At 42.1% G+C, this 16617-nt stretch overlaps 1 protein-coding gene across 1 annotated transcript in view; it reads left to right on the forward strand.

Annotated features, from left to right (window-relative positions):
• LOC120022726 ((E3-independent) E2 ubiquitin-conjugating enzyme UBE2O-like) overlaps positions 1–16617 on the forward strand; it is a 44397-nt gene that overhangs the window by 483 nt on the left and 27297 nt on the right. The window contains exon 2 of the mRNA XM_038966717.1: positions 16436–16567. Coding sequence (XP_038822645.1) covers positions 16436–16567 — 132 coding nt within the window. The remainder of the gene's footprint in view (positions 1–16435; positions 16568–16617) is intronic.

Here is a 16617-nt window from a genome sequence, read left to right on the forward strand (position 1 = left end):
GTTATTGACAGATAACATTAGCTGGTTGAATTAATTAGTAACGTTACACCGCCACGGGTTTAGCATGCTATAACCGGCATTGCGAACGTTTTGTCCGCGCGCTTGTGTATTTGTTGCAATTACTGTACCTAGCTTCAGCATATTGCCCACATTTCTTGAAATGTGCAGTACAACTGGGTGTGACTTAGCAGACTTGGCTAGCTAACTTTTTATTACTGCTAGCTGGTATAACGATTAGCTAGTTTGTTAGTATCATTGACACATTGTTAGTTATACCCAAATAAATGACTTACTCCACTAACCAACTTAGCTAACTGGCAGGCTTGCTAGGCTAACTTACTAGCAAATTTAAACGCACATTGCTGATAAATTAGCTAACTAGTTTGCATCTCAGGTTTTCAGTAAATTATTCATTGACAACTTTTGTAGAAGAGGGAACACTTGCTAAAACTGCTACTTAAACAATGAGAGAAAGGACTTTAACTGAATCATGTAAGGTGGTCTCTAGCCGATGCTGTATCTGACACGGACAGCTCAAGCTAGCCATGACCCATCATCACATTAGAGGAGATAGCTAAGATTAAATAGCTGATGGAAAAATGACCAGGATGTTTCACCGGATTTATAAACCTGAAGCATCTGGTTGACGTTTCCACTCACCACCAAATGTGATGAGCAGAAGCCCAGTTGCCGGCAGTGGGAGGAGATGGGATGAGATTTACTGCACATTTTGTCATCGATTAAGCATATTTGATCTCATTGCATTTTTCTGTTCCCAAAAGAGACGGTTGTTTAGGAGTGCCAGGGCGAATTGAGTTAGTAGGCCTTCTCTAACGGAAATATGTAAATACATGCTAGAATGCGTCAATATGATCTCGCTAGCTCGTGCTGGGTTCTTCCCACCTCCTTGCTTGTTCTGCCCACTATTATTAATTTGCTACCATTGGAAACAACAGGCTGTAGTTTATCTTGAGTTAGTTATAAAAATCTTTGATTCTATGCTATCCCTCCACTACACGAGGAGTCAGTTTAATCAAAGATACTGATGGTGTAATGTTAGTTTTCCATTGGCCAAAGGCAGTTTTAAAGTGGATAACATCCTGCATGACTGACATTTTAAAGTGGATAGGTTTTGCTGATGTTTAATTTTTTATTAACAATAATACATCTATACAAAGCTGTACATGGCATTTAACCTTGCCTATGAATACATTTCACATTAGTTACCTAACTTAGTCGGAAGCGAATTGAGGCTATCGCCTAGTATATTCATTATCAAATCAGGTAGCCATAAAACTATGCCCCCAAAAATGTACACTCGGTGTCTTATACGTGGTCTTAAGAATATTACATAAGGAAAGATAACCTATGCCATCACAAAAAATCAAGGTAAATAGGGTCCAATTGATTCACAACATTAATTCAAAAGAAAGATTGCCAAAAGCAGAGTATCCAATCCCTCCAAAGCCCATGCATAAAAGCTTTGTCGAGCCAGTATCATTACAAACCAAATAGAGAGAGCTATTGCCGTATTGACATAATGGGATTCAGTACTGCAGTAACAGGGAGCTCACTCCAGGGCCTTATGGAAAAGGGTCACACTGAGGGAGTGGAGCTGGGATGGGCTGGGCCTAGTAGATACTCACAGTGAACAGTGCAGGCAGGCTGTGCTGCTTTGTCCTCTGGGATAAATGTGTAAAGTTCTAGCAATGGAGTCAGGGTCTGGAAGTCAGGACAAAGGTCTAGTCATGTATCTGTGGGGATAACACTGGGTCAGGGGTGTTTACCTACACACACACAAACAAGGGTGACTGGGCTCTGTGTGACTTTGAATGATAGTCATGTTTTAGGCCTTAAACATTGCCCTCCGTGTGTGTTTTTGTCCTTCCTTATCAGGTTGTGTGTTTGTCCAGCCTGATCTGTGTGTATTCTTCCTCCCTGTGTGTGTGCGTCTGTTAGGCTGTCCGTTAGGGCGGGGAATTGCCAGGGACGATACGATATCGTGATACTTGGGTGCAGATATATGTATTGCGATCCTCATGGTGCTATATGTATTGTGATTCGTTGTTCCAAACATATTGCTCAATCTATGTCTACTGCAGAGGGACAAGTGCCATGAGAACTAGTTTTTATCAGTCATGGAAATAAAAGTGCTGAAAACAAATTGGCTCCCTATTTAAAAAGGAGATGGAAAATGACTGGAGTTTTGGTGCAGATGCAAAAATGATATTGTCAATACAATATGATCTATCGTCAAATAATATCCCGATATGTAACTGTATCGATTTGTTTTCCCCCATCACTACTGTCAGTGTGCGTCCTCTGTCCACCTACTGCTCAGATGGTGTTTCTTCAGTCACATATTCTCTTGAGCAACTTAATTCATGACCAGGCCACTTCCTGCAGTATGCAAAAATTGTGTATTTCCAAGAAAGTCTGTCCTTTGACTGACTGCTTTTTTTGCTCACCTTCCTCTGCTTTATACCCATTTCACACTCTTCCGGGGACACTGGGATAGGGGGATGCATCAATGTGTACGAAAAGTCATAACCTCAGCTCTAGTTTTGAATAGCCATGCATCCAAAACACGTTGTCACACCAACCTTTGGACGTCTGAAGAATTGTCTAGAATGGTGTGCAATTTTTTGGGGGTGGATCCTCCCCCCACGTGCTTGTGGAAGGGGTGCTGCGTTATGTTAGTCACTGTTTTGCGACTGGGTAGGACACATTTTGCAGAGTTGTTGTGTATGCTAGTTTGTAACATTGAAAACCTGGAGGAAAAACGGAGTTCTGTTTTGCCAGAGGTGTGCTCTATACACACAATTGAGTCGTTGAAGGCACGACAACTCCTCTGCTTGACCACTACAATGAAATATGTTATGACGTGTCTACTTACAGGCTATGGTAAAAGTTTAGTGTATCAAATGTTGCCAACGGTCTCCGATTTATTGAAATTGAAAGTCACCACAAACACTGCATACATCAACCTATTTTAATCAGCTATTTCCGACCACTGTTGCTCCTACGGCCTAAACTAATTTAGTGGGCACCTTTTTGAGCTCCGCCCAAGCAAGGGATTGGTTTGAAGTGTTGTAAGGCGTCACTGGTTTCCACCCTTTGTAGCTACTTTCTGCCATTGACTTCAAGGCCTTTCTATTAGGGAAGCCTGGCTACCTGAATCCCCGATCCACCAGCCTCTTTGTCTCCCTCACTGCTACTGCAGTTATTATTCCCCAAAGGTTTTTACCAATGGGGAGTTTATTCAGGATTTGTATGGCAGATATTTACTTCAAGACAGAGAAAGCGAACAACAAATAGTCTCGACAAACGGGTAGATAGGCCTAAGGCTCAGTCTTGTGACGTGTTGTCTCAACTAGGGATGCACGATATATCGGAATCGGCCGATATTAGCTAAAAATGCCAACATCGGTATCGGCCGATGTTAAAAACCGATGTCAAAGCTACTGTGCATAACTATATAACGTATGTACAGGTCGTAATGACACCACATAAAATTTTGCGCAACACAGCATTCCTAACCTAGCCCACAATGTCTGTTGTATGGATCGAGCAGTCAACAAGTCGAGCAGTCATTTGAAAGAGTAAGAACATTTCAGCGAGACAACTCAAAGGCAAAACCCATGAAAGCCAATATAATGGAATTCATTGCCCTTGACAATCAACTGCTCTCTGTTGTGGGTGATGTTGGCTTTCGCCGACTGGTCGAGCACCGGTACTCACTACCAAGTGCACTATTTTGCAGATGTTGCCCTACCAGAGTTGCACGGTAATGGCGTCACTGCTATTTTCTTCACGACATACATACTATGGAACGCAGTTTGGTCTTTGCATGTCAAAAAAGATACAGTAGCACTGTCAAAGCTTTAAAAAAAAAGTCTGCAAACACCGGCCACGAACGATGTGTTTACAATACCGCTTTGGTAATAAAGCATAATTTGTTCGATTGCAACTTTTGGGGTAACTAGCTTTAGCTTGGTACCTAGCTAGCACCAATACAATCAGCCTGAAAACAATGATCACTAGAAACTGCAGTCATTTTCAATATTCTTAGCAATGATTTAGGAATACTTGAAAGTATTGTTGTTCGCCTATTGAAATTGAACTTCAGTTCATGAAAATAAATAGCTAGCCAGCTACTTAACCCTGTTGCCCAAAGCTAACGTTATAAGCAGCCAGCGAGCTTCATCTGGCTAGTGATGCTCCACTGGGTTATGTGTTGTGAAGCTAGCCGCTATAAGGATTAGTCACAATAGTGGAATTTGCGGTTTGCCTTCAAAATAAAAGTATGTCATTGACAGTGATGCAAATTAATACAAATAGTAGAATTATGACATTCTTTTATTTTGAAGGCTAGCCGCAAAGTCGACTGTTGTGGCTAATCCTTATTGTGGCTAGCTTCACATAGATGGGTCAGACCACCATTAATCAAATAAGAACTGTCTTATAAATTAGGGTAATTTTGGATGACACCTAGCTATATAGTTAGCTAGCTAACTATAGCTACTGAAACAGGTGTCGTTTTGCTATGTTTTTGGGGAAGAACATTGTTTGCATCCATGAACTAGCTAGCTTTTTTATGACCAGCACTGTAGGTGCGCGAGACAACTTTACCAGCATCATAGCATACGTATCGATGAATCGTTGTGACACATGAAATACAAGTGATAGTGTAATCAATGTGTAATAACTACGTAAAAAATGTATGAACCCGTTAAATTATTATGTGACGTGCAGTCATATTCAGGTCCTGATTGGTCAAATAGTGTTGTTTGACACGTCACATTGTGTTGTTTGACACACAAAGACCCAAACAGCGTTCCATAGAAATCCTGGTTGAGAATGAAACGACTGAACAAATGAACAATGAAACAGCACAGCAAGTAAGTGAAAGAAATAGGTTTGATTATGTTTTACTGGTAATATGGACATATGTAAATGCCAACAAAATACCTTTTTGATGTGTGTGTGTGTAACCTTTATTTAACTAGGCAAGTCAGTTAAGAACAAGTTCTTATTTACAATGCCAGCCTGGACGATGCTGGGCCAATTGTGCGCCACCCTATGGGACTCCCAATCACGGCCGGATGTGATACAGCCTGGATTTGAACCAGGGACTGTAGTGACACCTCTTGCACTGAGATGGAGTGCCTTAGACTGCTACGTTCATGTGTGTGTGTTAAGCATTCTAGTACAGTTAAATAGTTAAAAGGCCGCTACAATTGTAAATATCGGTTATCATTATCGGGTTTTTTTTGGCAAGGAAAATATTGTGTATCGGCCAAAAATGTCATATCCGTGCATCATTAGTCTCAACGTGACATGTGTCCGTATGGTAAAGTTGAACTAATTCCCTCTCGTATTCAGTTCCTCGCAAACGTACTCGGAGAAAGCGTAATAGAAAAAGAAGCGTGCCAAGCTTGCATTTCCCACTGTTACCTCTGTAGTTTCTTTTTATTCAGATGGAATCATATTTCTCTTAATCAAGTTTCCCTGTGGAAACTTATTTAGACGCATGCTGCCGCCTCATCAACGGCAGACTGACACTATTTTATCTGCACTGCAATGAGCTACGCCGCGTTTTCCCTATGAAATCTTAATTACATCTCCAAAAGGAGAGTGTCGTATGATTGATCTCAGATCTTCCACCGGTGTGGCGCTGTTTCAATTAGAGGTCGACCGATTAATCGGCATGACCGATTTTCAAGTTTTCATAACAATCGGTAATCTGCCTTTTTGGACGCTGATTATGGCCGATTTACATTGCAATCCACAAGGAGTCTGCGTGGCAGGCTGACCACCTGTTACGCGAGTGCAGAATCAAAAGGACCTTGTGGCTGCAAGGAGGCAAGGTAAGTTGCTAGCTAGCATTAAACTTATCTTATAAAAAACAATCAATCTTCACATAATCACTAGTTAACTACACATGGTTGATGATATTACTCGGTTAACTAGCTTGTTCTGCGTTGCATATAATCAATGTGGTGCCTGTTAATTTATAATCGAATCACAGCCAACTTCAACTTGATGATTTAACAAAAGAGCATTTGCGAAAAAAGCACAATCGTTGCAATAATGTACCTAACCATAAACATCAATGCCTTCCTTAAAATCAATACACAGAAGTATACATTTTTTAAACCTGCATATTTAGTTCAAATAAATGCATGTTAGCAGGCAATATTAACTAGGGAAATTGTGTCACTTCTCGTGCGTTCATTGCGAGAAGAGTGACACGGAACCCAAACCGGCTGCTCTCGTGCGCAAATTTATTTTGTCCCCCTACACCAAACGTGATCACGACACGCAGGTTAAAATATCGAAACAAACTCTGAACCAATTACATTAATTTGGGGACAGGTCGAAAAGCATTAAACATGTATGGCAATTTAGCTAGTTAGCTTGCACTTGCTAGCTAATTTGTCCTATTTAGCTAGCTTGCTGTTGCTAGCTAATTTGTCCTGGGATATACACATTGAGTTGTTATTTTACCTGAACTGCACAAGGTCCTCTACTCCGACAAATTAATCCACACACAAAACGGCCAACCGACTCGTTTCTAGTCATCTCTCCTCCTTCCAGGCCTTTTCATCGTTGAACTAATATGGTGATCGGCATCTAAACTTTCATAGTATTACCACGACGACCGGCAACACAGTTCGTCTTTCAATCACCCAGGTGGGTATAACCAATGAGGAGATGGCATGTGGGTACCTGCTTCTATAAATCAATGGGGAGATGGGAGAGGCAGGACTTTCAGCGTGATCTGCGTCAGAAATAGAAAGGAGTTCTATTTTAGCCCTTGGCAATGCAGACGCTCGTTGGCGCGCACAATAATTGAATAACATGGATTTCTAAATTTATTTTGCGACGCTCGCGCACACGACGTGTCCAGTCTGGTCAGCATGTCAGGGTATATGCAGCAGTTTGGGCCGCCTGGCTCGTTGCGAACTGTGTTAAGACCATTTCTTCCTAACAAAGAACGTAATTAATTTGCCAGAATTGTACATAATTTTGACATAACATTGAAGGTTGTGCAATGTAACAGTAATATTTAGACTTAGGGTTGCCACCCGTTCGATAAAATACGTAACGGTTCCGTATTTCACTGAAAGAATAAACAATTTGTTTTCGAAATGATAGTTTCCGGATTTGACCATGTTAATGACCAAAGACTCGTATTTCTGTGTGTTTATTATAATTATTTATATGATTTGGTATTTGATAGAGCAGTCTGACTGAACGGTGGTAGGCAGCAGCAGGCTCGTAAGCATTCATTCAAACAGCAGCTCTTAGCAGTGCTGGGATGCACAGCGCTGTTTATGACTTCAAGCCTATCAACTCCCGAGATTAGGCTGGCAATACTAAAGTGTCTGTAAGAACATCCAATAGTCAAAGGTATATGAAATACAAATATTATAAAGAGAAATAGTCCTATAATTCCTATAATAACTACAACCTAAAACTTTTTAACTGGGAATATTGAAGACTCATGTTAAAAGGAACCACCAGCTTTCATATGTTCTGAACAAGGAACTTAAACGTTAGCTTTTTTACATGGCACATATTGCACTTTTACTTTCTTCTCCAACACTGTATTTTTGCATAATTTAAACCAAATTGAACGTTTCATTATTTATTTGAGACTAAATTGATTTTATTTATGTATTATATTAAGTTAAAATAAGTGTTCATTGTTCATTCAGTATTGTTGTAATTGTCATTATTACAAATATATATATTAATCGGTATCGGATTTTTTTGGTCTTCCAATAATCGCTATTTGCCAAGGCAAGAAATTCTGAGCGCAGCCCTATCCAGAAATCTGGCAGTGGCTTCTGATTTTAAATAACATTTTCACAGAACCGCTTGTTGCAATTTCGATGAGGCTCTCTTGTTCAGATATCGTTAAGTGGACTGGAGGCAGGGCATGAAAGGGATAACGAATCAAGTTTGTGTCGTCCGTTTAGGGAAAGTACCTGTGTAATTGTGCACCCAGCTCACTCAGGTGCTTCGCTATATCACATTTGACATTGTCCGTAAGCTTGAGTTCATTTGCACGCAAAAAAAAAAATCATTCAATGATGGAAAGACCTGTGTGTTGTCCTTGTTAATGCAGACAGAAAAGAGCTCCAACTTCATAATCATAGCTTAAATTTTGTCCCGCACATTGAATATAGTTGTGGAGAGTCCCTGTAATCCTAGATTCAGATCATTCAGGCGAGGAAAAAACATCACCCAGACAGTCGAGTGAGAAACTTGTCATCATGCAAGCGGTCAGACAAGTGAAAATGGTCAGTAAAGAGAACTTTAAGCTCGTCTCTCAATTCAAAAAAATGTGTCAATAATTTGCTCCTTGATTACCAGCGCACTTCTGTATGTTGTAAAAGCGTTACATGGTCGCTGCCCATATCATTGCATAATGCAGAAGATACACGAGAGTTCAGGGGCCTTGCTTTAACATGGTTAACCATTTTTACTGTAGTGTTCTTAACATCGTTCAAGCTGTCAGGCATTCTCTTGGCAGCAAGAGCCTCTCTGTGGATGCTGCAGTGTACCCAAGTGGTGTCGGGAGCAACTGCTTGCACGCGCGTTACCACTCCACTGTCTCTCTGTCATGGCTTTTGCGCCATCAGTACAGTTACTAAGACATCTTGACCACCGAAGTCCATTTGATATCACAAAGCTGTCCAGTACTTTGCAAATATCCTCTCATGTCCTGGTTTCCAGTGGTTTGCAGAAGAGGATGTCTTCTTTAATTGACCCCCCATAAACGTAACGAACATACCAGGAGCTGTGCCAGGCCCGCCGGTCTGTTGACTCATCCAGCTGTAACGCATATAATTTACTGGTTTGTATGCAAAGCAGTAATTGTTTCAAAACATCTCCTGCCATGTCACTGATGCGTCGTGAAACAGTATTGTTTGATGAAGGAATTGTCTGTATAGTTTTTTTTGGCCTTTCTCCCCTGCACTGTCCCAGACAGATCTGCGGCAGCAGGAAGAATAATGTCCTCCACAATAGTATGTGGCTTGCCTGTCCTAGCCACTCGGTAGGTCACCATATAAGACTCTTCTAGCCCCTTTTTATTAATGGTATATGTTGCTTTTATACATGTCTTACTACTCGAAATCCGTCTTTATTCTTGCTCAAACTCCTGTGGCTTTTTTTTCAAATTGTCATGTTTCGTTTCTAAATGTCTGCGCAAGAGTGAAGGTTTCCCGCGAGAGAGTAACGGTTAATGTGATTGGATGTTAATTATTTGACTAGTCTACCTGTATTTGACATTGTTATTTCGCTGAACACTAGATTTAAATTTTATTTTTGGCAGTGAAACGAGGCTACTCAGGTGGGGGGGGACTCACCCAAATGAATAGCCTCGTTGGAAAATATAAATGTACTGTTTGAAAATGTGAAGTATTTGGCGTACCCCCGACGGCATTGCGCGTACCCCAGTTTGAGAATACCTGATCTAGGGCAACGACACTCTCTGTGATGTCTTTGTTTTCCCCTATAGTGATCTCTCCATCCAACCTGATTGGAAAGGAAGGTGCGTTGCTTTGCTAGTTCTATCAGAGGTGGACTACTAACCAATGTTTCGACCTTGCTTTCTTCAAGACTTATGAGTGAAATGGTTTTAATGAGGCTCAGTTGATTAGAATGTATAGCTACCCCTTTTTTAAATGTGTTTGGATAGGAAGGGGCTTTGCACTCACAAAGGTGGGCTACAGTCACATTATAAACTGTACAAAGAACCCCATGTTTCAACCTTGCTGTCTTCATCAAGACTTATGTGTGAAAAGCTGTTCATATTGGGCTCGGTTAAATGGAATAACCACTAACTGGCACTGCCCCCTAAATAGCAATCATTACATTGCTAGCCTAGCAAGGACGCTAGGACTGAAAATAGTGCCTCTCTTGACTACGAAGGACATTGTCTCTCAATGGTCCCTCAATGAGGCTAAGGGGCCAATTGAAGGTCTTTGACAGGGTTCATGCTGTGGAAGCCTGTGGCTGCCTACAATTCAGTACAATGAAAGTGAGCGCACAGCGGTATTGCTAGAACACTAGCTAACTCAGCCTCTTTGCTGCAGTACACTGTCTAGTACACTGTTCCTATGATAGGCTATCACTGCAGCAGGTAGCTGACAGTGGAACGCAGGGCGTGGTACTGTGGTGGGGCGATGGTTTCCCTCCCACCCTCTTATCCCTTATTCAAGGCTGAGCTTGGAGACTGAGCTGTCAGACAGAGGGGGCCTGAGGTGACCGTGACGCCCAGGCCAGGGGCTCCTCCCTGGGGGGATGGCGTTGGCCCTGGGGGTGGAGGAGGGGTGGAGTGTGGCGTGATGCTGGTAATGACGGTGGGTGCAGAGGGGGATGACGAGAGAAAGAGAGGGATGGAGAGTGTAAGGGGAGGGAGATGGAAAGAGAACGAGGGGTAATGAGAGGGGGCACGAGGGAGAGATACAGTGAGGGAAAGAAGAAGAGATGGGCTAGATCTTGGCAGATGGTTGCTATGCTAATTAAGAGCTTTTTGTCCTTAAGTGATAAGGGCCCCCCTTCAGTCCCATTGGTTCTTTTTTCCTCTTTTTTTCCCCTCCCTTTTTTTATTTTACCAGGCTCTATTTTTAGTGTTTTTTCTTCTTGCAGGCAGTTGCAGTTTTAGGCCTAACCCCTTAGTTTGCTGAATTTTTTTACATACCGACTAGGGAGTATTTGTTTGCCTTTTGTTGTCCTGAAGGTAGAGTGCGGTACTTTCAGGATGCAGTTTATACATTAGGTATCACCACACGACTAGCTGAAAAGGCATTATGCTTTTTAGAGGCTAAAAAGAGGTATGCTTTTTAGAGGCCTTTTAGAGGTATGCTTTTTAGAGGCTCGTGAGCAGCAGCACAGCAATGATAAGATGAACAAGGCTCATGCTTTGTTTTTCTGACCTCGTCTCTCCCGCTCTGTCCCCTCTGGAGAACATGATGTCATACATAAGCCTTGGTCCTATTTGTCACCTTTTTGCCCCGTCACCCACCCCGGTCTCATTTGCTGCTTTATTGGGCTGGCCTGTCTGCTAGTGATGTATGGGAAGTTGGAAAGATCCATCTCAGTGATGGGTTTGGGGAGGGTGCTTCACTCTCTGCCTTGCCTGCACGGTGAATCCCATCCTTCATCCTGGCCTGCCCTATCCCTCTCAGCAAGAGCTCTGGGATCACTTCGCTAGCCTAGACCAGAGTTTTCCCATACGTGGTCCTGGTGGCCCCACCTGGGTGCGTGTTTAGGTTTTTGCCTTAGCACTACACAGCTGATTCATATAACCAACTCATCAAGCTTTGATTATTTGAATCCGCTGTGTAGTGCAAGGGCAAAAACCAAAACGTGAAACCGGGGGACGGACCCTGGCCTATACAGTTGATGCCTTGTAATCCAGCGAGTTGACTGCAGTTAACATGCCGAGTCACTCCATGTGCTGATAACAGTAGCTAGCTAGCCTTCTCCAATCATAGAGACATCAACCATCTTGTCATTATTAGGTTATTAGTTATCTAACCAACTTATTAGCATGGTGCTTGAATAATTGCCATTAGCGGTTAGCCATTCCCTACTGGGGAGTTTTTTTTTTTTTTTTTTAAGTCATTTAGCAGACGCTCTTATCCAGAGCGACTTACAGTAGAGTGCATACATTTTATTACATTTTTACATACTGAGACAAGGATATCCCTACCGGCCAAACCCTCCCTAACCCGGACGACGCTATGCCAATTGTGCGTCGCCCCACGGACCTCCCGGTTGCGGCCGGCTGCGACAGAGCCTGGGCGCGAACCCAGCCCAGCCCAGCCTGGGCGCGAACCCAGAGACTCTGGTGGCGCAGCTAGCACTGCGATGCAGTGCCCTAGACCACTGCGCCACCCGGGAGGCCTAAGCTTAAGATATCACAAATTAGGGTATCTGTATTTAGACATGGGATGATCCTAATTGACTTACAGTTAAGACTAAACGACTGACACCACCGTGATGTTAAGCCATTCTCCTCACATGTTAATTGACATGTCTTCATGATGTTTGTTTTGACACAATTAGCATTAGCATCGCAGTCATTAGCCACATTAGCAAACTGAGGGTCTTTGCTACTATGTAGCTTTTTTGTTACTAGCCTCTTTGCTACTTAGTAACCTGGTTCTAGTCCTGTAGTGCTTAGAGAATAGGCTAAACTGCAGGTCCTGTGGTTGACTATTAATGAAGTAATCTGGGACACATTGCCACTGCCAAGTAGCCTCCGTGTTCGAAGGGAGTGCATGAGCTTGAGTAATGTTGAGCAGGTGCCAGGGCCTTAGCGTAGAGAGTGGAGACACACACACACACACACACACACACACACACACACACTGCTGGCCAGCCAAAGGCCTTAGGGTCCAGCTCTACACACACACACACACACACACACACAAGTCACACATTCACAAGCAGCCAGAACAAGGGATCATCAGCAGAGGGAGAGAAAGTGACACAGGTCTGGAAGGTGAAGAGGCCTTACAGCAGGTGGAGGTGAGATTAGAAAAGGAGCGAAGCAGCTAAGTCATCTTGGATCCATCCTTCCCTATAGCCTAGGGGTCGAGAGAATAGCTTCGGTAACTCACTACAAAGATGTGAAATGATAAGCTGTCCTCCCTCTCCTCCTCCTATCCCGCTCCCCCTCCTCCCTGTCCCTGTGGAGTACTGTGCTGGAGAATGCAGAGCAGTGATGTAATGTGGAAGGGTTGTTGTCAACCACACCCCTCCTTAGATAATGTATCTGATGCTCACTCTCTCCCGGTCTCGCTCTCTCGCGCTCTCTCTCAAAATTCAATTTAAAGGGCTTTATTGGAATGGGAAAAATATGTTTACATTGCCAAAGCAAGTGAAATAGATCATAAACAAAAGTGAAATAAACAATAACAAATGAACAGTAAAGATTACACTCAAAACAGTTCCAAATTAATAAAGACATTTGAAATGTCAGTGTTGTAATAATGATGTGCAAATAGTTAAAGTACAAAAGGGAAAATACATTTAGGTTGTATTTACAATGGTGTTTGTTCTTCACTGGTTGCCCTTTTCTTGTGGCAACAGGTCTCAAATCTTGCTGCTGTGATTGCTCACTGGTATTTTAACCAGCTTGCTTAGAGGGTTCTTCTGCAGGTTCATTTCTCTGTAGGTGATGCCTTTGTTATGGAAGGTTTGGGGATCGCTTCCTTTTAGGTGGTTGTAGAATAACGGCTCTTTTCTGGATTTTGAAAATTAGCGGGTATCGGCCTAATTCTGCTCTGCGTGCATTATTTGGTGTTTTACGTTGTAAACGTAGGATAATTTTGCAGAATTCTGCATGCAGAGTCTCAATTTGGTGTTTTGTGAATTCTTTGTTGGTGAGCTCACAACAGCAAAGGGCAATGGGTTCTGTAACTGATTCAAGTATTTTTAGCCAGATCCTAATTGGCATATCGAATTTTATGTTCCTTTTGATGGCATAGAAGGCCCTTCTTGCCTTGTCTCTCAGATCATTCACAGCTTTGTGGAAGTTACCTGTGGCGCTGATGTTTAGGCCAAGGTATGTATAGTTTGTGTGCTGTAGGGCAACGGTGTCTAGATGGAATTTGTATTCGTGGTCCTGGCAACTGGACATTTTTTGGAACACCATTATTTTTGTCTCACTGAGATTTACTGTCAGCGCCCAGTCTGACAATCTGTGCAGAAGATCTAGGTGCTGCTTTAGGCACTCCTTTGTTGGGGACAGACGCACCAGATCATCAGCAAATAGACATTTGACTTCAGATTCTAGTAGGGTGAGGCCGGATGCTGCAGACTGTTCTAGTGCCCTCGCCAATCCATTTATATGTTGAAGTGGGTGGGGCTTAAGCTGCATCCCAGTCTCACCCCCCGGCCCTGTGGAAAGAAATTTGTGTTTTTCTGCCTATTTTAACCGCACACTTGTTGTTTGTGAACATGGATTTTATAATGTCGTATGTTTTTCCGCCAACACCACTTTCCATCAATTTGTGTAGCTGGCCCTCATGCCAAATTGAGTCAAGTTTTATTTTTTATTTTTTTTATCAACAAAGTGTGAGAAGACTTAGCGTTTTTGTTTGTTTGTCAATTAGGGTGTGCAGGGTGAATACATGGTCTGTTGTACGCTAATTTGGTAAAAAGCCAATTTGACATTTGCTAAGTACATTGTTTTCGCTGAGGAAATGTACGTGTCTGTTGTTAATGATAATTCAGAGGATTTTCCCAAGGTTGCTGTTGACGTATATCCCACGAAGTTATTGGGGTCAAATTTTGTGTATTGGAGTGATCAGTCCTTGGTTCCAAATATTGGGGAATATATCAGCGCTGAGGATGATGTTAAGGTATAGCCAATTGGAATTTGTGGTCTGTATATTTTAGTATTTCATTGAGGATACCATCAACCCCACATGCTTTTTTGGGTTGGAGGGTTTGTATTAGAGGCTGGCCGATATTGATTTTTCAACACAGATACAGATTATTGGAGGACCAAAAAAAAGCCGATACCGATTAATCGGCCGATTTTTATTTTTTATTATTATTTTTAAATTACATTTTTATTTATTTATATATTTGTAATAATGACAATTACAACAATACTGAATGAACAATGAACACTTTTATTTTAACTTAATATAATACAGACATAAAATCAATTTAGTCTCAAATAAGTAATGAAACATGCTCAATTTGGTTTAAATGATTCAAAAACTGTGTTGGAGAAGAAAGTAAAAGTGCAATATGTGCCATGTAAAAAAAAAAAAGCTAACGTTTAAATTCCTTGCTCAGAACAAGCTGGTGGTTAAATATTCCCAGTTCTTCAATGTTCCCAGTTAAGAAGTTTTAGGTTGTAGTTATTATAGGAATTATGACGCGTTGACTATTTCTCTCTATACCATTTGTATTTCATATACCTTTGACTATTGGATGTTCTAATAGGCACTTTAGTATTGCCAGCCTAATCTCGGGAGTTGATATTCAAAACAGCGCTGTGAAGCAAGCATTGCTAAGAGCTGCTGGCAAAAGCATTAAAGTTTGAATGAATGCTTACGAGCCTGCTGCTGCCTACCACCACTCAGTCAGACTGCTCTATCAAATCATGGACTAAATTATAATATAATAAACACAGAAATACGAGCCGTTGGCCATTAATATGGTCAAATCCGGAAACTATAATTTCGAAAACAAAACGTTTATTCTTTCTGTGAAATACGGAAATGTTCCGTATTTTATCGGACGGGCGGAAATCCTAAGTCTAAATATTGCTGTTAGATTGCACAACCTTCAATGTTATGTCATAATTATGTAAAATTAGTTTGCAACGAGCTAGGTGGCCCAAACTGCTGCATATACCCTGACCCTGCATGCAGCGAACGCAAGAAAAGTGACACAATTTCCCTAGTTGATATTGCCTGCTAACATGAATTTCTTTGAACTAAATATGCAGGTTTAAAAAAAATATACTTCTCTGCATTGATTTTAAGAAAGGCCTTGATGTTTATGTTTAGGTACATTCGTGCAACGATTGTGCTTTTTTTTTGCGAATACGCTTTTGTTAAATCATCCCCCGTTTGGTGAAGTAGGATGTGATTCGATGATAAATTAACAGGCACCACATTGATTATATGCAACGCAGGACAAGCTAGTTAACCTAGTATCATCAACCATGTGTAGTTAACTAGTGATTATGTGAAGATTGATTGTTTTTTATAAGATACGTTTAATGCTAGCTAGCAACTTACCTTGGATCCTTGCTGCACTTGCGTAACAGGTGGTCAGCCTGCCACGCAGTTTCCTCGTGCAATGCAATGTAATCGGCCATAATCGGCATCCAAAAATGACAATTACCGATTGTTAAGAAAACTTGAAATCTGCCATGCCGATTAATCGGTCGACCTCTAGTTTGTATTTTGTCCTGTAGTTCATTCTCTCTCTCCCTTTGCCTCGCTCGCTCTCTCTGTGTGTGGTAGATGTTGTGCACTGGTGACTTGCAAAGAAAGGCCGGCTGTCTACAGCCTCTCCCTCTGCAGTATTGACACCTCAGTCGTGGAGACAGGCTGGTTCTGTGTCTGGCTCTCTTTCTCTCTGTTGTTTTTTCCCTCTCCCTCTGCTTTGCTCTTCCCTCCTCCTCTCTTTCCAACCCTCCTCTCTTTCCAACCCTCCTCTCTTTCCAACCCTCCTCTCTTTCCAACCCTCCTCTCCTTCTACCTACCTTTATCTGTCTGTCTCCCTCAGTCCTATTGCCCTGCCACTATTTTCACTCTCAATCAGTAATTCTTTCTCTCTCTCTGCTGCTGACCCTTCCTCAGCTCCCATCAGTTGTTCCAGAAGTATATAGTGGTTTTATACCAGACTCTTAACGCCACCTGGTTCTCCTCTCCCCCAGGAGAACAGGGGTAAAGGCCTAGAACATTACCCCACAGCCCCTCTAATGGAGCTGTGTGGTCCCACTGTCTGGATCAATGGACTACCAGCTCTGTCAGACATGGCTGGTCTGCTGGAGATGGAGGAGAGAAATGTAGGGAGGTGTGTGTAGGATGGTTTTGTGTGTATGTGTCGTACATGGCC

The sequence above is a fragment of the Salvelinus namaycush genome, chromosome 2 (assembly GCF_016432855.1).
Source record: "Salvelinus namaycush isolate Seneca chromosome 2, SaNama_1.0, whole genome shotgun sequence".
Lineage (NCBI taxonomy): Eukaryota > Metazoa > Chordata > Actinopteri > Salmoniformes > Salmonidae > Salvelinus > Salvelinus namaycush.